The sequence below is a fragment of the Thunnus thynnus genome, chromosome 2 (genome assembly GCF_963924715.1).
Source record: "Thunnus thynnus chromosome 2, fThuThy2.1, whole genome shotgun sequence".
In the NCBI taxonomy this organism is placed as follows: domain Eukaryota; kingdom Metazoa; phylum Chordata; class Actinopteri; order Scombriformes; family Scombridae; genus Thunnus; species Thunnus thynnus.
The window spans coordinates 14,995,165-15,017,630 of NC_089518.1; the positions used below are offsets into that span (position 1 = coordinate 14,995,165).

Sequence of the window (22,466 nt, forward strand, 5' to 3'; positions counted from 1 at the left end):
TGTGAGAGCATTTACCTTTATGCTTGGTCTATGAATGCTGAGCAATGCTTGGTCCTCCCCTCACTTTAATTACACTAAAGAAATCTGAGTGCCAAACACTCATCCCTCAGAGTGCACTGAACTGTTTATAGAAAATCCTTCAGCTGAGCACATTTCATGCAGCAGGCTCCATCAGAGCTCTCATGAACAATTAACAGTACTAATAGGCTTTCAAAGAGGGATTCTGTTTATCTTTCCTCACCAAAGTTGAGATGTTTAAAATGATGCCGGGGAATAAAACATCTCTACATGTTGAAATATTTATGAAGCTTGTGTTAAACCTACTACAGAGCAAGTGTGGAGCTGTGCGACTATGGATCCGGTCAGAAACACGCAGCCACGCTGAAAGTGTCGAAGATAATTCATCCCTCAGGAGGCACAGCGGTAAAGGCTCGGCATCTCAGAGCCTTCCACTGCTACCCTAAAAGTACAGAGAAAATCACTGACTTTTGGGAAATCAGTGAGGGTCTTATTTTCAAATCCATTTTTGGGAAATCATTTCTATTTTAATTATTATGTTCAGAGAAAATATAAAGAATCAGAGCAGGCTGTGAGCGGGTATGGATGCAACTGGCAAAGAACGTCATGCATGGCTGACTGACTGAAGACGTGAGAGACTCAGGCAGCTGGCTCACTGAGCAGTCATCTGTGTGTGTGTGTGTGTGTGTGTGTGTGTGTGTGTGTGTGTGTGTGTGTGTGTGTGGTTCTCAGCAGCTCCAAATGAAATTAGCCATCAAGCTGAGTCCTTTAGCGGCAGTCTGCAGCAGAGACTCAAGGTCAGACTTGCTGATTCTGCTGATGCATTTTATTCTCCGGAGCCAGCACCAGGCTGCTCGATGAGGGGTTGCCGCTGCCCACCAACCCCCTACTCATTCCCACACCCATTCATCCCTTGCACACACTCCCATCCCTCCATTATCACCCTGGTCCTCCCTGGAAGGAGAGTGAGCATTTACCCGTTAAATTAGGTGGGAGAAGGAGGGGTAACGGTCTCCCTGCCGGAGTGCCTGGATACCCTTGCTGACGTGCAGCGGGGAGATGGATAGACCAAGGTGTCTTGATTTCCCATGTGACTACAGTAATTGTGTTATAATGGAGGTTGGAGCTGAGTGGCCATCAGCAGAGGGACAGAGGTACAAAAGCTCCAAGTCTCCCTCCTTCCTGTCGCCATACAGAACAGTAGAGTGCAGAGACTGAGAAAGCAGGGAGTTGTGGGTATGATGTCTGTAAGGCCACGCATACAGTTTAATGCTCTGTCAGAGCTTCTTGAGCTGAGGGCTTTTTCAAGTGTGTACACCTCAGCTTAGTGATTTAAGTTTGAACTCTTAAGCCACTTAGATAATGCTACAATTTGTAACATAGGCCTTGAGGCAGGTAGTGAAGTGTGACACTTCATCCTCATCAGCTGGTCAAGTTGCTGACTCAACACTTTGTTAATTTACTTGGTGAGCTTGAAAGGAATCAAGGTTGAAATGGTATTTGGCCTCAAGCTGTGATAACCAGCAATTAATCTATTGAGGAGTTTTTTTCTGTTAGCTTACTATAAAATGTCAAATGTAATGACTAATTTTCATCACAAGTGAACAGATTTCAGAGATTAACGTGAAATAGAGAAAAGCAAGTGACTTTCTGCATTTGTGAAGCTGTAACCAAAAATACTTTGGGTATTTTTAATGACTGGAGTTTTTAAGAAATATTTTAATGTGTAATACTCATCATTAAAATCAACTAATTTTCTGCCCATGAACATATCAGTTTGTCTCAGCACTTCCTGTAACGCTTGCACAGGTGCTGAAGAACCAGTCATAGAAAGATCTGTACTTAGAAAAGAATACTCATGTTTACCGTTAGACATTTAGCATTTGTGATCTCTATTTTCAAATAGCTTGTTTCACCACTACAAACACCCCAAATATCACTGAAAAGACAACTTTAGGCAAACAGACACATTTTGACATATACAGGCAAAGCAAGTTTATTTGTATAGCACATTTCATACACGAGGACAATTCAAGGTGCTTTACATAATACATTAAAAAATAAAAATGAGAAACAGTATAAAACATTAAAAAACATACAAAAGAGATACAAAAATATAGAGACAAATACAAATACAGCACACTCACAGACAGAATCTAACTTGTCCTCATGTCCCATTTCTCCTCTGTCCTTTACTTTTAGGCACAATGAGACCAGTGCAGAGGAACTTCTACGAGCCGTCGTCCGCCCCGGGTAAAGGCGTGGTGTGGGAGTGGGAGAACGACAACGGTTCGTGGACGCCGTATGACATGGAGATCTGTGTGACCATTCAGAACGCCTACGAGAAGCAGCACCCCTGGTTGGACCTGACCTCTCTGGGCTTCTGCTACCTCATCGACTTCAATAGTATGTCTCAGACCAACAGGCAGAGCCAGCGCAAGCGACGCCTGCGAAGACGCATGGACCTTGCTTACCCTCTAATCATGGGTTCCATCCCCAAGTCGCAGTCCTGGCCTGTGGGAGCCAGCTCTGGCCAGCCCTGCTCCTGCCAGCAATGCATCCTGGTCAACAGTACGAGAGCCGCCTCTAATGCTATTCTGGCCTCTCAGCGACGGAAGCTCTATGGAGGGACAGCGGGCAACCCGGGTGCCACAGGAACCCTGACAGTAGTGCGGCAGAGCAACACCTTTGCTGGAACCTCCCTCTGGTCTCCGACATCCGCCTCCTCCGGCACCAACAACAATAACATAAGTGTGGGAGGCGGACAAGCCAAAGCTGAACAGGTGCAGTTGCCACTGTCCACTGCCAACTTCCCCTGTTCCCCCGTGATGCCATCTCTTTCATCCGCCCATGGCCACCACGCTCTCACCATCAATGGACAGAACAACCTGAACCGACCAGGCACCCAGCGCATATCCATGGGCACTGCCAGAGGAGCCATCCCACCAGGGTAATGATGTTTGCAAACACGGCCATGCATTTCCCTTATTTTCTCATTTAGATTTTCTGGAGTCTGCAGTAGCCTGTTAGTTGTTATAGCGCAGACATAATGCTCGCATTTGTTTGAATTTACAGTTCGGCTGAGGCAATGGGAGGATATAAAAAGAGACAGTCTCCGTTTCTGCTTGTCTGCTTCACAGAGTTTCAGCCTGCATGTGTCTGGTGTATTGTACTGTCATTTTCTCTTTCTGTTTCTGTACCTCTTTCTCCCAATCTTCCCTCCGCTGATTTACGACCACTCTTGTTAACGTGCTCTTCAGTGAATCTGCAGAGAAGGCCTTGGGTCCAGTTGATTCTCTTTTGCCCGAGTTTACAGAGGAAGAGCCTCCCATATGTGTGCCTGCCATGGTTACTACTTGATAATGAGCTTATGTTGGCCCCAATAGGCGTGAAATACTGCAGCTCCTCTGGATCATTCTGTTGCCTCTACTATGAACTCATTTTGTTACTATCACACTACGCTGTGGCTGTTGTGTCATGAGATGTGAAGAAGTCTGATATTGTATGTGGATTTTGTGGATGTGTGGTGTGTGTGTAACTGCATCTTTGTTTCATGATGTGGCTGTGTGCGCGCGGTCAGACATGTGAAGCGGGCTCTGGTGTAGCTGTGGAAACCTATTTGCCATTGAGGCAGAGCTCCACTGGGGAAGAATGAATAATGGATCAAGGAAAAATGGGAGCTTCAGCAGAGCGCTCTGACCTCAGAGCGATTCAGCGAAAGGAACCGAGGAAAAGAAGTGTGTCTAGCGTTGTAACCGATACTTCAGTCCCTATCCTGCTTTCTTTTACTAAAATAAACCCTCTCCTGATCTAATTTGATTCCATTTTGTTCTCACTGCTCATGGGGAGAGACACACTTACTGCATGTTTGAATAATACTGTCCTTCACCTACTGTAGGCACAAAAGCTTCCACTTTCCGTGGCCTAATTCTGTGTCACTGAAAGGAAACGCACATGGTTTTTGCTCATCATAGCAGGCCGTGACGTTGTTTCATCCCACAAGCAGGTGGTTGATGATGTGTTTCTGTGCAAGGGTATATGTGAAAGAAAAAGACAGCAGAGAACAACCTATTCGGGGACATTCCTCCTGTATTTGAATAATTCAGTTGAAGCTCAGGTGTTTTGGATGAAATGTGACTTTCTCACCTCACAGCGCTAGGGGTTTTGAGGAGACAGAGACAGAGAGAGCGAGAGCGAGAGAGAGGAAGAGACAGTGGGGTGAGGCGGAGTACATCAGTTCCCAGGCGAGTGGCTCGACGTACAGGATGAGTGTGGTTAACATACACACAGCAGGACATGAGAGCTCACAAACACACACAGGCGAACACACACAATCTGAGATGTGAACTCCCTCGCACATTCCCACAAGCGTGCTACAGACAGATAACAGAGGAACCCACACAGAGTGTAAAACATCAGATCTGTTTTTTTTCACACACCCACACCCTAATATGGCTGGTGCTGTGTACAAGAAGATATTTGGCACGCTGTGGCCTGTTTACATGAGTTTATGTTTATGTTGCAGCTTTACATACGCAAACAACCACGTTGCATGTCATGATAAGTCTATTTCGACTAGATTTATATAAAAATGTGATTTAAAAAAAACAATAATCTTGCAAATTATTTATTCCATCTTTGCATTAGCCAACACAGCACAGCATGTGTTGTTATGAGCTGAGTATCATTGATGATGAAGGCTGCAGTTCAAATATTGATCTTTTTATTCTCTAAAGAAATCATTGCTTGTAGGCTGTAAATGCTGGTGGGGGGTGGGGGTTGTGTGTTGTTTCATGGTTTTATGTTACATGCACAAATATTAGAAGTGGCACCATCTGCTGGGCTTGTGTCAACAAATCAGTTTATCTCATTACTGGGCAGACAGAGCCCACTATATTACCACCTGCCTTTACATTTTACTTGCTATAAACTGAAGACACGTGGTTTGGGAAACAAGGTCATGTGTAGTAACAACAGGTGGCTATAAAGTTTTTGAAATATTGAGCTCACATATTACTCACAGTTATTCGTCAGAAACAGGAAAAGGCTAATGCGTCTTACTTTACTGTAAAACATGCAAATAGGGCTGCTACTCTAGATTATTTTCATTATCAATTAATCTGACGATTATTTTCTCGATTAATTGATTAATTACTGGTCTATGAATTTGCAAAAAATAGTGAAAAATGCTCATTGTAGAATGATTGACGTTGACATTTCTGCTTGAAAAATGACTGAAACAATTATCAAAATAGTTGTGGATCATTTACCTGTCAATCCACTAATCAATTAATCAACTAATCCTTTCAGCTCTACATGAGAATAGGCAAATAATTCAAAATGACATAATAAGAAAGTTAAACTTATGTTTATCCCTTTTTGTCAAAGCGTTTTTTGTGTGTATGTTCAAGTAGAATAATGTGCTATACATTTAAGTGTTCTCAAGTATTTAACCTTGTGACATTTTTTGGTTTCATTTCAACATGAAATATGTAACCATAATCTCGCCACATGAGGTCTTTTGTCATAATATGATTACATGGAAATGATTGAGATAATTATATTCAGTTATCTGTCTGTTTGAGCAGATAGAGAAACATATTTTGTTGTGGAGTGAACAGAGAAAGAATTTCACATGGTCTCTGGGGATTTTTTTTTCTCACAACATCTCTGTCAGTCAAACCACTTCCTCCTGTGCACTCTCGCCATGCATGTCAGTATTTAAGTTACGACTTGTGCTGAGTGTCAGTATTGGTTTCTGTACAGAACCAAAATGCTCAGAGACAGAGGTGAGAGTCAGGGTCTTCTTCACACAAAAGGAGTGAGATTGTGCCTTTGCACGTGCTCGCTGCTACTGGTTGTGTTTACCAGCTCCATGTGTTGAAGACTGCTCATGTGAGTTTTGACTGGAGGGCCGTGTTTCTGTGCAGAGATCATTATCCCTCTGTGAGCTGCTTCACCTCTCTGCTCTGGTGCTCCCCGTAAGATAAAATTAATATTGAAATTAATGAATAAATCATGAGGGCTCATCTGGAACAAACTGGTGCAATTTGGAAATTCTTGGTGTCATTATTGCTCATTCTCGGGGCATTCCAGGTGCATTGTAAAGTGCATTACCCATGTTGTAATCTCCCCTCCGTGTAGCAGGGGGTAGGGCTTGCCTCTACCTCCCGCTACTCACATCAATATGCAATTAAGCGCTCCTGGAGTTCTCTCCCTCCAGCCCTCTCTCTCACTGTCTTTATGGTGCATAATAAACAGATGAGAAGATATTAGTCCTCCGTCAGCACTTTCCTAACTAGGCCTAATGTGGTCTCTATTTGGGGAATCACATCGCTCTCAGTCTGATTAAGTCCTTAAGGCGGGCTGGAGATTCCCTCTGGAATGGAGGGATGATACTGAGCACAAGACAGAAGAGGGACAGCGACCCTCATGCCCTGACCTGACAGGACCATAATTAATGTAGCGTTAATGGGCTAGGTATGTAGGGCTGGATTTATCACTTAATTGCATGGTTTGGGGTCAGATGTTACAGCATTAGATGTGAGAAATATTGCCAGGGGCAATACCTTTACAGTTTATTTGAAAAACATGCACATAGAAAATATAGACTATAGGGTTGTTTCAGGCTTAGACAAACCTTTTTAGGGCTTGGGTGTAGCTGGGCTCAACTTTTTTTTTTTCATGCAGAGAAAATGGGCAGAAGGGAGCAAGGTGAACACAGGTCACAGGGAAGAGAAAATTAAGAATAAGTAAGGCGAAAGAAATGCAGAAGTGACAAAGTTCAGTCTGGTTCACCTGTTGTAACAGCAGCGTTGCAAAACAAGCACAGACCTTTTGCCTGCAAAGGTCTGTGTTTACACTGATGATGAGGTATAATTGCTCATTAGATCTGAGCGCGAGCCAACACAGCCTATTGTTCTTGTCATTTTATTTGAGGGATGATGATGCCGTTTTTGGATGTTTGCGAGAGACGGCGAGAGAGAAAGAGGAAGAAGGAAGAGTTAAAGCCACAGTTAAACCCTAGAAGTCATTCAGCATTAGAGATTGTCAGCAGATTGTGAGGAGGTTACGTATGTCTTAAACCCCAGTGCTGAAGATGTAGCCACAACAGACGGGGTCAATGCCTCTGCAGGTGCACAGTTCTTAAAAAAAAAAAACAGAGAGAGAGAAAAGAGCTTAGCAATGTGCTGAATGAGGTTTGAGGGTGGTTGCACACAGGCTACAGGTTGTCTGGCAGGTTAAGGTTTCTGCAGTGCATACTGTAGATAGGTAATCACAAGCTTTGCAAAAATAATGAGATACAGTGCAGTGGCAAATTGCTTGCAAGATGTGGATCTATCCATCTATGAAAAATAAACCATAAACACAGTGTAGAAAAGTGTGTTACCTTGTTTCCTCCAGTCTAGCAGATGATGATCAGCAGTAGCTGCTGCTGCTGGTTGCTTTTGGTGGTTGTGGAGTCACACAGTGTGCAGCTGTTTCATCAACATTGCATACTTATTATGCAATGTGCTCTCAGGCTGAGCTTTGCTAGAATTGGAAAGCAATAAAGATGAAAAGCATGATGTTACAGATCGTTGACAGATCCGCCGTACTGTATGCTTATAGGAGTGTGTAGTTTGCGCACACAGCACACAATGAGACGGTGTTAAGGGCTCTCGTGGTGCGATGTCCCATTTCTTCTCCTAATGAAAATTATTTGTTTGATCACAGCACTCTGTGTGAACAGCCTAAATTATACATGCACTCATAAAGGGAGGCATCTTGTTCGTGGTGTGTTTTGATTTGATTTAGGCCTAAGTGCATGTTTAACCGAAGGAGGAACTCTCCCAGTGGGTAGCACATAATTTGTTTTTGTTGAGCGAAATATTCTGCCAGAGCTGATCAGTTTTTTTTTTTTTTCTTTTTTCAGTACACTTACTTCCTCCATTACTCATGTTTGTTAAGGTGTTTGTCACTTCCTTATTTCCTCAGCAGTGAAAACAAACACTGCCCTCATTTCCAGACGGACACACTAGCTGCCAACATCTGAGTCAAACTGGTGCTTTCCCTGAATGATGTGCAGTTGTGTGCCATGAAGTATCGACTGGTTGGTTTTTGTTACAAGGAAAGACTGTAGCAGGTGAGTGGGCTCATTAATTCCTTTGCTGCGGTTGAAGGTGTGAAATCACTCACTGTAGTCTTTGCTTGAAGCAAAATCCTGCAGCCGGAATCAAACCCGTCACTCTGGTTTCGCACTCTGAATTCAACACTCTAACGTAAAGTATTTATCACTGTACTTTATTTTTAATAACATCAGTCCTGCAGTCAGCTGAACCTGTCCTGAGCCTGGTCTTTGGTCCACTAGTGTTAGACACAGCACATCTGAGTTCTTACTCTCAGCCTCAGCCAGGCCTCGTGTCCCTTTTTGTTATTGCACTCAGCTTATTGAAGGGCTTCCCCTGGCACAGCAACAGAGGCTTTCGCTAATATCAAAGCAGTCTCTTGATGCAGATTTGTGAAACGCCTGGGAGCTACAGAGCCAAAGACCTCAGTCTCTTCATGGTCAAAGAGCAGAGAGATTTAAAAGTATATGCGCTGGAGTGTGAAAGATTAATCGAGATAACCAACGAGTGACTTGTGAGCAGTGCCGCATTTACACATGTTCATTCCATGTGACTTTTATCTAGACTTCTTTTAACTTTGGTTACTTTTATCCCCTATAAAAATAAATAAATTTTACCACATGACAGTGCTTTTCCTCTATTCCACAGTTGCCTTATTATATGGCTTTTTTCATTATGTTTGATTTATTTTATGTGACTGTGTTGCACCCATGAATCACACTGGACTCAGGACGAAACATATGTCAAGAAGTTTTAAGAAGAATAAATGAAAATGAACAGTAATTTGGTATTCAGTGGCTTCACTGATATTCTCTGGGTATAACTACCAACTGAAGAACGCAGCACAAGCCCTCTGCTTATATACCCGCAGATGCTCTCATGCCTTTACTCAAATCAGAAATGCATTAATTTGAATGCATGAATTTGAAATAAAGTCAATATACTGTGTATAAAATAACACATAGCTACGAGTGAGTAGGCAAATACTCATAAATACTAATACTGACACAACTGCATGCAACCTCCGCGTTTGTGATTGTGAGGTTTCAGCTCTGGGGGGATTCCTGATTGGTAAAGTACAGTTTGCATTGAGAACGTTGTTAGAATGTGTCACAGACCATGTCCCAGAGTAATCTAAGTCATTAATAGAAACCAAGCCATCTTTGACTACTAGTGGTGCTGTGGAGCAGTGTTTTGATGAGTGTGTCTCAGTTTTGTTTGTATTTTATGCACATACAGTATAAGGATGCCTAGACTGTACACACATGTTATGAATTTTTTACACGTGTTGATCTTAAAATATTAATTAGTTATGCTAATAAGACAAATGTAGCTCATTCATTGAATGTTTTGAATTTATTATTACTCAGGCTGGAAACATTTTATCATGCTGAACATGTCTAACAGACTTGAGTGATTAGAACAGCCGTATATCACTCAGTTTAATGCAATTCCACATGTAGACCACCACACACACAAAAAAAACATGAAAAAAACAGCATTGCTAATGTTTTATGATATAATAAATGCATTTAACATGTGTGTCAGACCTTAAATAGCCACAAATTGGTGTTTGGGTGAGAAATATTGAATGTAAATACATTTTTTTGTGTTTACTGAAAAACTCTGCATTGTCTCTTTAATGTGTCTGGTCCACTGCAGCATTTTTAAATGAATCATTCATATTTGGATTTAAAGCAAGTATAAAGTGTAATATCTGAAAAAGTCTGACTTTGGAACCACATAGAGATATAATACCCAAAAAGTCTGCAATCTGACTTGAGAACAGAAAGAATGAGTGGCTGAAAGCAACACATAGACTCCACCAATTTAAATTCCACACATAGCGGCTTTAATTTATCCATATGAGATAGGTAAATTGGGGTAAATTTAGCCCCTCTATCCGGAAGATGAGATTTGACTCTTATTGAAGTTTTAGTTAATCCATTCTCATCAAAGTGCTTTACTTGCTTTGATAGATTTCTAGCTGTAACTTGAGTTGGCTTGCTGCACTGAGACTTACTTTTGACCTGAGGACAGAAAACTTGTTCCTGAGCTCTGCTGTTCAGTAGCGCCTGTTCTGAGATGTTAGTTGAGCTGAGGCCCTCTGAAAAGAGACTCACTGACTTGTATGCTCATATTAATGCCCCAAGTGCTTTGGTCCGCTCTGCTCCACAGATCTTGAAGAGTGCGCAAGTCAACTGTCTTTGTCGTCTGTGTTTGCCATGAAGACCAGCCTCTACAAATGTCATCCTGAATCAGGCTCTGCTGCAGTGCTTTGTACATGAGTCAAGCTGTCTCATCCTATTGTAGTTGTCTCTGTCTCTGTGGCGAAGCACATGTGACATTTTAACTTGAGTGTTTTTTATGGTGTGCAGAGCAGAACTAGCTACTGTTCTCAGTTTCTCAGTTGTGGTGTAGTAGGCAGTGGTGCACATTCAGGGTAATTTAGCGTCAATTTTGGAGGTCACAGGGCCATTTAAAGGTCAAGTGTGTAGAATTTAGTGGCATCTAGTGGTGAGGTTGCGGATTGCAAGCACCTGAATACCTCTCCCCTTACCCTTCCATTTCAAAGTGTGAAGGAGAACCTATGGTGGCCATGAAACTTCATGCAAAAAATGCATGAAAAATGCGAAAAGTCCCTCTCCAGAGCCAATGTTTGGTTTGTCCATTCTGGGCTACTGTAGAAACATGGCGGGCTCTGTGGAAGAGAACCCACTCCCTACGTAGATATAAAGGGCTCATTCTAAGGTAATGAATACACAATTCTTAGTTTCAGGTGATCATACACAAATGAAAACATAATTATGAATATTATTAATACCATTTCTGCCACTAGAGCACCCTAAATCTTGCACACTGGTCCTGTGTGAAGAATATATATTTTGTTTTACAAAAAGAAAAAAAAAATGATGTGGAACAACAGGTAGCACCCATAGTCACATAGAGGAGATGAGTGTTTCCAAATAATCTGCGCTTTCTGTAGACCTTGGTGTTTCCAGATGGCCACTGGAGGTGGCAGTATGACCCTGAAACAATGTATGATTTTACCTTTTTTTTTCTTTCCTCTTGTAGGGTTCCTGCACTCCCAGTTAAGAACCTGACTGGATCTGGACCAGTGCACCCAGCGCTAGCAGGTTAGACAACATTCACTACACAGCATCTGCTTGGAAATGAGCTAAAACATACAAAGCTGGTTAGATGTATACTCCTATTTATGTTGAAAGACATTCACAATCATTGCTTTTTCCACTTTTCTGCGTGCGTGTGTGTGTATGTGTGTGCGTGCGTGCATGCACGATTGCGCCTGCACGTGCATGTGTGTGCGTGTGTGTATGTGTGTGTGTGTGTGTGTGTGTGTGTGTGTGTGTGTGTGGGCTCTATATATGCATCAGGTATGACAGGTATCCTGATGTGCGCTGCAGGTCTGCCAGTTTGCCTGACCCGGGCCCCCAAGCCCATACTACACCCACCACCCATCAACAAGAGCGACATGAAGCCTGTGCCAGGGATCAACGGCATGCGACGCAAAACCAAGAAAAAGCACCTGAGGAGGGGTAAGACGGATGGAATCGCAGCAATGGGACCATGACATGAGAGGAGAGTAGAAAAATGACATGAAAACACAGCTTTACACACTTTATTTTTTAGTGTGTCAATTAATAAATGGGAAATACACTGAGGAGAGGAATAGACCAACCACTGACAGTCAGCAGACTTTCTCTGTCCTGCCAAGCTTTGCAAGATGTTTCAGTTTCAGCTGCCTGTGAATTGGTTGTTCAGCGTGCAAACAAAACCAACAAATAAACTGTTTTCAAGGGGCCATAATTGTTCTTTAAATGCCTTCCATTTAAGCTCTATAAGAGTGTTACAATAAATCTAACCTCATTCACAGCCACCGATGATTAGTAAGAAAAGGATTCCTGTAACTTTCAAAAGGATAATAAAATGTAATGATGACCGCTGGTTCAGTTCGGATTTATGAGTAAATGCAGTCAAAGTGTTATTGTAACAGTTTTATAGATGTTACACTGCATGTAGATTGACAGAGGCTGTTGCGAAGAAAGTAATTAACAAGGGACTGTTGTACTGAGCTGGTTTGTGAGAGGATCTGGTGTTTTAGTTGGACGGCTTTGGGCTTGAATAAGTGCTGGTCGATGGAAGCCGTGGAAACCGCCGGCCTCCCAAGGGAGTCTTTGTCCTAATTGATCAGTGAGGCTGTTGGGTTTCCATCCCCTGCACCGTACTCGTCCTCTCAGTCAACCATCCAAAGCGCTCCATTACTGTACACACAGACTTTGTGTGTGGAGATGATGCGGTAACACTTTATTTCACGGGTCCCTTAGTTTCTTATTATTTCCTACGACCTAGAGTCCTGTCTACAGGCAAGTATACAGTTCAACATATATGCAGTCTCCAATTTTAAATGAATCATAAATGTTAAGGTGAGGTTTAAATTCCTCTGAAAATCAAGAGCTTTTAATGAATTCAACACAACTAAATTAACTCAAAAAAACTGCCATAAGTTTCTCTATTTTTCTCTATTTTTCTCTATAACCAAGTGTGCAGCCTGTTTGTGCTGTCTGCAGAAAGAGCATGAACTCAGACATACTGTAAGGGCAATGGAGATTTGGTTTTCTCGTGCAGGGAGATTTGGGCTTATCCTGCTCTGCTTTCTGCGCAGAAACAGGTCAAATAGGCTTGTGATCCGGCTAATGAAGCCATCAAATAGCAATAGTGCAAAAATGCATAATTGAGTCTCTTGTGTCTTTTCCCCCTGTTTTTTTTTTTACTGTTTGCTCTCCTCTCTCTCTTCACATCTCTCTGCCTCCTCTCCCTTATATACCTTAACATTGTTTCCTCGCTTCGCTCCCCTCCCTCTGTTTGCTGGCTGTCCCTCAAATGAACAAACAAAGGCTCCGGGGGAAAAGAGGTTGCCTGTAAGCGTATTAGGGGTGTAAGCTGTGGGTGTGCTCTCAGCCATGCTAGCCTGGTTGCACACGGGGATTATCAGAGAGTGCAGGGATGACTGGTTGTTCTGTGCCAGTTTGAAGGTGACCTCCTCTTCAACATCACAGACATGTATATTGAAACAAGTGTGGCCGCAGTCACACCCAGGCCAGAGCGGCCGCTGAGAGTTGATGAGAATTTGTCATCCATCAAGATATAGGTGTTATTCTCTTGTGTTATGACAAACAAATGTCATCCGGTGGTCCATCTTTCCTTTTTCCTTAATGTGGTATGTGGGTGTAAGTGGCAAGTTTGGATTTTCTTTGATGGCCATCTCATCTCTCTTATGTTTTATTTTATGACAAGGGAAAAACCCAGAGGATGTGGTGCGAAGATACACAGAGAAGATTAAAGTGGTGCCAGACGAGGTAAGAAAAAGACACGCACACACACACACACACACACACACACACACACACACACACACACAGACAGGACTTAAAAGTTTTGTGCCCACCAAGAGATGCACTCTGTCATCGTTTGATGTCCTAACCAAGTGTGAAAGTATAATAAATACACAGTCATGGTGAATGGCAGCTGAAGTATTTTGGTTGGCTATTCCAGGACTGTACCATCTGCATGGAGAGGCTGGTCATGTCATCAGGCTATGAAGGCGTCCTGCAGCACAAAGGCATCAAGCCAGAGCTGGTGGGCAAACTTGGCAAGTGTGGGCACATGTACCATCTGCTGTGCCTGGTGGCCATGTACAACAATGGCAATAAGGTGGGTTAAAAGCTTGTGAGTTGCTATGATGTCACTCAAGGCTCAAATTATAAACTTTTGACATCTTACAGCTCGACTGGGTTGCACGGCACCGACAGATCAGGCCTCACAATTGGGCTACACAGATGGGATCTTATGAAGTCTTTTCAGATCAATGCTTTCAGTTTTGACAGCACAATACTTTGTAAAATCATTATGAATTCAGTTCACCTCAGTTCAGTTCACTTTCATCTAATATGAAAGTGCTTCTTGCTAATGTCAAGCAGCAAATACAAGCAGATTTAATCAGCAATCATCAATGTCATATTAACAACAGCAGTTGTCAAATCAATCAAATCACTTTGTCAGTATTATTAAAGGTTCTATATGTGTAATTGTGAAGCAATTTATATGTATTAATTGTTTTTTATTGCCAATGAGTGAACAGGTAGTAATGTAATGTAAAAAAAAGACCTTTTCCATCTTTCTCGATTGTCTATAACATGAAAATCCAACTGAAGTTACGTTTCTGTGCGCTCCCAAGTGCCTTGCCTCTCTCCCGCTAACATCAACAAACAACCGACATAACAACACAACACAACAAAAATGGTGCCATGCGACTAGAAACACCCTGCAGATATTAGCTCTCCAGCTAATGAAACAGATAGCTGCCTCTGTCAACCACAGCAAATTTCACAACAAAACAGTCCTGCAATTACGAGTCACCCATTCCCGAGCACAAGCAGCTAAAACAACATTATTCCCTCAACAAAGGAACAGAAAACAAGCTCTAGAGTGATAGCAGAACAACCCTTTTGTTTTTCCTGTTGGTAGGCCAAACGACATAATAAGCACACATTTCACAACAAAACTGCAGCATGTTGCTCTCCAGCCACAGCATGTTGGTCCCCAACCCCAACACATTGGTCCCCGGCCACAGCGCGTTGCTCCCTGGCCACAGCGCGTTGCTCCCTGGCCACGGCACGTTGCTCCCTGGCCTCAGCACGTTGCTCCCTGGCCACAGCACGTTGCTCCCCGACCACAGTGCATTGCTCCCCGGCCACAGCTCACTGGGCCTACCAGTGTTTAGTAAACACGGTTGGTAAAAAAAAAAAAAAAAGTTGACAATTTGCAGATCAGGTCAGTTTCGGGTGGTTGATTGACACATATTTGTGCAAGTTAGGCGGTGTGGATTAGCTCTCACCGGCCAGCAGCCACAGCGCAGCAGGAGCCTCTGTGTGTGTGTTTGTGTGTGAGCAAGCGAGCACACGTACATACAGCAGGGAGGGGGGAAACCAGGCTGTTTACTGCAGCTCATATAATGGCCACATATGTCACTAATGAGAAGGAATTTGTGATTCCTACATATAGAACCTTTAAAGTGTCTTCTAACTTACCTCTGGTAGTATTTAGTCATGTAAATAGTTACTCTGGATAATCAACAGAACAAAGAAATTTTCAACAGTTTTCACCAGGACTATTTTTTCAGTAGACGGTGGTTCCAGGACATTGTTTCTGGAAAGACTTGTTTCTGTTGAATGCTTAAAACCAGTATAAATTGATTTTTTTTTTTTCTTGCGTCCAGAGGGCAACTTTTAAAGTTGTTATGGCAAGCATGTTAGCAACAGTTGCTCATCTAAACATCCAGCAGACACAGTGCAACAGTAGCATTCATTTGGAGTTGTGTCTCTGGCCGCCTGACGAATGAAAGACGAATATTAACTTTTTATTTGCCTTCTGTTTTGGACACCAACGACTCCTTAGAAACTCCTTCAGCTGCTAAATGCTCCACTGTCTTCACCAGCTAGTTGCTAACTTTGTCTGTCTGCTGTTTGGTGCTGGGAAGGTAGCATTTAGTGGGTATTTAGCAGTGAGAGTGAATCAAACAGTGAAGTCATGGGCTGTAAAACCAAAACAATGTTCTGAAAGCCCCTAAAAACTTTCATAGAGCTGCAGAATCAGATGATTATTTTCTGTATGTTATTGATCAGTGCAAATACACATTTTCAATGCAGAAAACAAACAACATTCTCTTCTATTGTATTGGGGTGAAGGCAGAAATCTTAGAGACAGATACCTCGAAGCCTGTGCTAATAAAACCAAAACTATCTGCATAGCTAGATGCCTCTACAGGTAAGGGAAAAAGTTTTTGTAATTTGGTTGAACTGACCCTTTAAAATACTGTGACACTCTCAAAGCAACAAATGTTAATATCATCTTGTTTATGTCATCATGTTTTATTTTTTTCTTCAAACCAGGATGGCAGTCTTCAGTGCCCAACATGCAAGACCATCTATGGGGAGAAAACAGGCACTCAGCCTCCTGGGAAGATGGAGTACCACGTCATCCCTCACTGCCTGCCCGGCTACCCAGACTCTAAGACCATCCGCATCGTCTATGACATTCCTGCCGGCATCCAGGTCAGGACTGTCTCACTTCACTAAATCCACCGTTGCCGCCTTTGTGCTCTGATCCACTGTCTCTCTTCTCTAAATCTTTGCCCTTTCTACAAGAGCTGCTTTATCCGCTTAAGTTTGACGGGCGGTTATTCGTGCAGTAAGGTGAGGTGTTGGGGCTGTGTAAGTCAATGTGAAAACAACGTTCTTATGGATCCCACAGTAGTTCTTGAGCAGAGACAGACTGTTGAAAAACTAAAAAATGTGGGAGATATTATAGGAACATTTCAGTGGGTCTCCTCCCTCTCTTTCTGCTCTCACTCCTCAGTCCACACTGTAAACATCCTGATGGTTTAGTCTGGTTTATAGAGGAGGAGCTGATTTTTAGCTGCAAAGTAAAGCCACTAAATTCTACACAGCTACATGGTAGCAACACAATGTCACTAGAAATAAGGAAAATTTGGAAATTATGGCCATTAGTTCATGATAAGGCACCTGAAACTACATGTACACTTCTGGACCTACACCTGGACATACTGGGATTTAGTCAAACCAGATTTTTTTTTCACATTGCAGCTTTAAAAGTTTCTAAAATATAATATTTAAAGATATTTATTTACATATAATTTTACCTATTTACTAATTTTAAGGGCCATTGTGAGCAACATGAGCAAGAAAGGCTCGTCCTGTGGGTGCTGTTGACATTTCCTACATAGTTACGTCACAACTGGAAGAGAAGAAAGAGTTGTAACAATTGTTTTTGTTCTTGACATTTTCAGACCAATGAGCACCCCAACCCTGGGAAGAAGTTCAGCGCGAGAGGGTTCCCCCGACACTGTTACCTCCCTGACAACGAGAAAGGCAGGAAGGTAAGCTTTGACACTGGTCAAAGGAAACACTAGTCTGACAGCTCAACAAGAATGAAAAACATGCTGGATTTGAACTGTTGATCATCAGTATAATGAGCCTGTAATCAAACCTGTTTCTCCAAAGAAATCCAATGATGAGTTTCAAAAGCATGTATTTATTTTTTAGCATTCTTATATGAGTACAAATAACGTTTCCATGTATTATCATGTATTAAGTAACAAAATATTTCATTTCTGGGAGCAGTCATTTGTAAAATTTGTCCTTGTATTACTATTACTCTGCTATTTTGCTACACAAAATTGGCTGTTATAGCTTCATTTATCTTTTTAAAAAGTGATAATTCTGCCTAGGATGTTTGTATTCCTTTGCTTCAGTAAAATTAAAGTTCAGAGAGTCCTTCCATACAGACTAAAACAGCGATTTAGGTTGTTTGATGAACATTACTGTAATAAGTCTGCTTCTACACCAAAGGCTAAATGATACTAGTCCTGTATGTTGTTTGTTTCTTCCATTTTGCTGTTAAGAGATGATAACTTCTTTCCCCTTCCCTCCTTGTGTGTTTTCAGGTCCTGAAGCTGCTGATCATGGCCTGGGACCGTCGCCTCATCTTCACCATCGGCACATCCAGCACCACAGGCGAGTCGGACACGGTGGTCTGGAACGAGATTCACCACAAGACAGAATTCGGCTCCAACCTGACAGGCCACGGTTACCCCGACCCCAACTACCTGGACAACGTCCTGACAGAGCTGTCAGCCCAGGGGGTCGGCGAGGACAACCTTAAGGACTGAGGACCAGCTGAGCTGGTACGCAGGAACACAACCCACCATGCCCAGTCGTCTCCCAGAGAACAGGGACACTGCATGACGGGCCAACATGCAGCTGACAACTCTTTACTCCCCACAAACAGAAAGACCTTGCAGATGTGGTGGCACAAGAGCAATGGAAATGCTCAAGTAAATGATGTAACGGTTATGATCAATTTTTTGATTTCTATAACCTAATAAGATTTCCCCCCCTGCTGTCTCTTGATCCATGCCACGAGCATGTTGCCTTCATGCCAAATTTTCTCAGAGGATTGAGGAATGTAAAGACAAGGTCTTGATGTTGTTAGCTGCAGGAAAATGGTCGTTAACCCCTTGTAGATTCAAAGTGAAGCTGTTTCTCTGCACTTGGAGTAAAATGACGAGGGGCCAAAACTATTTAAAGGCATATTTATAAATGCTGAATCCAGATTGCATGGCCCAGACTAACGCTGCATAATGAATGTTGAGCGAATATCTGCAATAGGGTGAGGTGCCAATGGATAGGTTGTTATTGTGAAGGTTGATATTGTAAAGATACATTCAAGAGAATTTCAGAATTCTAAATGAATGAAAATCAATTGATTAATTGCTCCCCCCATTTTCTCTAATAATTGATATTGTCCTGTAACAATGTGGTGAGACTTGGTTTTGTGATTTTGGATGAGAGGATCTCGGCTTTAACAGCAAGTAGACCTGAGTGAAGGTGATGTGACTTAAGGTTGCACTGGGCATCACTGACATTTTCCACTTCTGATACACACAGGTCGGTCGTTCTGTAAAACGGAGGTGTGCTCAGTAGTGCATGAGCTGGATTCTAAAGAGAAGTAAAGGCAATGAAATGTAAGAGTTTGATGATAAATGTATGTTGTATGGTTAACCTTGTTGACGGTCTGCGAGAGGAGGCGTGAAATAGATGGAACAAGCGTCTTACCAGTCAGTTTGACGCTTGTTCAGAGGCGTTGTTACTCCGAAGGCTGAGGTTGCAAAGCGGGATTTGCTATGCTCCAAGGTTAAACTCATTTGTTTTGTTGACATACCAATGACGCTGACCTCTGTGAATATAAAGCCTGCATTATTATTCTCCCTGTTGGAGTAAACCCAGTGGTTGGCACGATCCATCATGCTGACCATACATGGGTGTGCGACTGCGTGCTCTGAGGCATTAATATGCTGGCTTTAAGTCCTTGAGGAGAGAAGCTGAACGCGCCTCTCACAGATGGACGTTCAGTTTTCCCTTAGAGATCCATCTTGGGCAGCGCTGCTCGCCTGCGATCTACAAGTCCCCTGTGAGCTCATGTGCTGTCAGGCAGTGCGCTGGGCTCTACTGCTTTCTTACATAGCGAGCAGTGAAACATCTCATTCCCAGCGTGAGCTCACTCAGAGTTGTTGGGGCTGATCTTGATGTATGGCCTCTTCCCCCACTCTCCTCCTCTTCCTCAGCAGCAGCAGCCATGCAAATGTTGGTCTAGTATGTAGCTGGCTGTTGATGCGTCACAGGGAACTATTTTTTCCTATACGCCCTCCTCTTTCCTGCTCAGAGTTTATGCCCGTGAGCTAAAAACTTTTTGAAGGTCCTTGGTGGAGATCTTGTGATGTTTCTTTGCTCTGAGATAAAAGATAACCCAGTGCTGCATAATTATCCATGAATATATCTGATCAATTTTAATGAGCGGGGGATGTTGAAGTAAGGTTTAACGTGTTGGCACCCAGCTGTGGGCTTAATTTTGGATTGAATCATAGTCTTCCATAGCACTTTGAGGCAACGGTTTTGTTCAATCGATCGTTTCATTTTAAGGAAAAGGTCTTAAATTGCATTTGCAACAACAAAATCTATTTCTTTTTTTAAGTTTATGTTTATAAACTGGCTTGCAATGCTTTGAAAAATATATATATATATATATATGATATACATTTGCAGATGTGATATACCTTGAAATTCAAGCTCAATTTGAGTCTATGGTGTTAGTGTAATTTATTTTTATACTCTTCTATATAGAAAAATATACAAATACTGACTGGCCCACATACGTATCTATACACAGGCACATATTAACATGAATACATAAAATCTGGCAAAGATGAATTTGTCAGGATGTCAGGGACTGTTGAAATATGTATGACATGTTATGGACGTCTAATATTACAAGTAGTCTTAGTGTATGCTGCTGTCGTTACCTTAATGTAGAATCTGTGTAGTTGATCCCCTGTGAGACTCCCAATAAATACAGTAAATGTGTCTTTATTATTGGGTGGGAAGCCTTAGCAGCATGAAGATGGCTGTTTCCCCCCAAATGGGCCATTTCTCTTTTTCTACTTGTCCAGAATATGGGAATGGATGCAGTCAGCAGTTTTTGTTCAGCCTGAAGGTGAAAACAGCATGACTGGGTTAAATATCAGCTGCAAATATTCTTAGAGTTGTGTTAGATAACTGGAGAGACAGATGGGTGGGATTTATCTCAGTTTGTTGCCAATCATAGATCAACATACTGATTTAAATTGTTTTAAAGGCCCTGAAAACCTATTTTCTCAATAAGGAAATCTCAGAACTCAGCAGAAACTACAGTTCTGTTCATTATTTTCCTCCAGTCTCTCTCCTTTTCCTCAAATCTCTGTAGATTCGTAAAGGATATAGGTGCAAAATTTTTGAAATGTATTTGCATCTTTCCATTGCTTTGTTTGTAAAATTTGTCTCACGTTCTGTCTCAACACACCTTTACTGGTTTTAAATGGGCTGGGCTCTGTTGGAAAAAGATGATGTCATATATTTCTGATCACCAATCAGAATTTAGCAATGTTTAAATAAAAATCTGATGTCAGTTAGTGGATGTTTGCTTACGTTGCCAGGCTATTGTTAATTAATCAAACCACACCCACACACTCCTGATTAAGCAGATTAGCCGTTTTTTCATAAATACTTTTTTTTTTCCAAACTTTGACTTTGATTGTTTAGTCATGAATATTTAAAGCAAGTTTTCAGGGGCTTTAAACTATTTTTTGTGTTTTTCTGCAGTTTATTTGGTCTCAGACCCCAACTTTCTGGCACCCACACACGCTAAACCAAACCACTAAAAGTATTTGTAAGAGTGATTCTGATCCAGATCTTGAAAACACCTGGCCTGTTTCATCTCAAGTTTTCTCCTTCACAACTTTTTGACACCCTTTATAATATGGGACAGCAAGAGAGAATGCTTCCAAACTATCAGGGAATTTTCCATATTGAGTGCAGTTTCATTAACAAGAGAAATCCAAATGTTTGCTTCTTCAGCTTTTCCTTTTTCATGTGTCGGTCTCGTAATATGAACGATGCAGGCCCTTTAGACTTTTCAGGTGTGTACAGACTTACTGTATATGGAAATGATGAATAAAACACGGTTTGGTATTTATCTGATTAAGAAAGAGAGAAATAGTGTTTATGCAATTTACTATTTTTAAGATCTAATACATGATTTATGTGTAGCAAGACGGCTGATTTATTGGGTTTAAATGACATTTTCTTTACGGGGTGTCTACCTCCATGTTTCTAAAAAAAAAAAAAAAGGGAGGGGGGGGGGAGGGGGTACGATCCAAGGATGTTCACAAGCTATGTTTTAGAAAACATATTTTTGATGTCTTTTTTTGAATGATGATTGTCTTAAAAAGAACTATTGCATAACATTGCTGTATTACTCTTATTAAGATTCATTCCATACTATTTTCCATTTGATTAGAAGTGGGATGAAATCACTTTGTCCTGACATATAAAGTATTTACAGTTGTACTCTGTCATAGTGTCCACAGCAAACTGTACTTCTCTCTCTCTAAATGATACCTTAACATTTTGTGTGGATATACTGTATGTTTGTATCTCTTTGTCTGTGTGAATGTGTGCCGAGTGTGCGTCTAGTAAATGAATCTTAGGTTCATGTCCTTTAAAGATACAGTAATGTTCTCCTAGAGGTGCATGTAAACCAAACTGTGAGCAAGTTTATTGACAATGCATAGCTTTTGCGTATGAAAACATCATATAGCTTCTTTAGAGATGTCACCCAGGTCTTCTGGTGATTTAGCACTGTGGTTTGCATCTTAACTCCAGTTAGTTAGAACGTTTTTTCCTCTACCGGGTTTGATTTACACATTGATGAGGATGAGACAGCGTTTGGCTGCTCTCCTCACTCTTTCAACAACGTGTGAAACATCTGAATGTTTTGCATTTTTAAGTGCCCATTTTAATTGACATTTTCAAATCATGATTTTGTGGTTTAACTTTGATTTCTCTTAAGCAGTGTCTACATATTGCTATTTGAGATGGTTCACAAAGAGAAAATGAGATCAACTAAAAGCAAGATATAGAGAGACATTGATTAAACTATAAAGGGCTTCTTAATCTATCAGTCTTTATTGAACTGTGATGACCTTGTTGCATGTTTGTGTGTTTCTCGTGGAAAAATAAATGTGCCCTGGACAGGGGTAGTTTGTTTGACCTTTTGTCACCTTGGCTCTTCTAAATTTTTTCGTTTAGCTCCACCATTTCCTTCTTCCCGGGCAGCTCTGTGCCCTGCACCTCATTATATGGATAT

The 22,466-nt window shown here is 41.8% G+C and overlaps 1 protein-coding gene across 3 annotated transcripts in view; it reads left to right on the forward strand.

The window, feature by feature from the left end:
* The window catches only part of dtx1 (deltex 1, E3 ubiquitin ligase), a 45,711-nt gene extending 23,342 nt beyond the window's left edge, over positions 1–22,369 (forward strand). For 2 of the 3 annotated variants that reach the window (XM_067605086.1, XM_067605095.1), the window contains exons 3-10: positions 2,221–2,968; positions 11,202–11,263; positions 11,522–11,683; positions 13,443–13,504; positions 13,701–13,859; positions 16,097–16,258; positions 17,014–17,103; positions 17,671–22,369. In XM_067605086.1, coding sequence (XP_067461187.1) covers positions 2,221–2,968; positions 11,202–11,263; positions 11,522–11,683; positions 13,443–13,504; positions 13,701–13,859; positions 16,097–16,258; positions 17,014–17,103; positions 17,671–17,895 — 1,670 coding nt within the window. In that variant the 3' untranslated portion in view covers positions 17,896–22,369. The remainder of the gene's footprint in view (positions 1–2,220; positions 2,969–11,201; positions 11,264–11,521; positions 11,684–13,442; positions 13,505–13,700; positions 13,860–16,096; positions 16,259–17,013; positions 17,104–17,670) is intronic. The other variant, XM_067605104.1, reaches the window with a different exon arrangement.
* Positions 22,370–22,466: the final 97 nt, after the last annotated feature.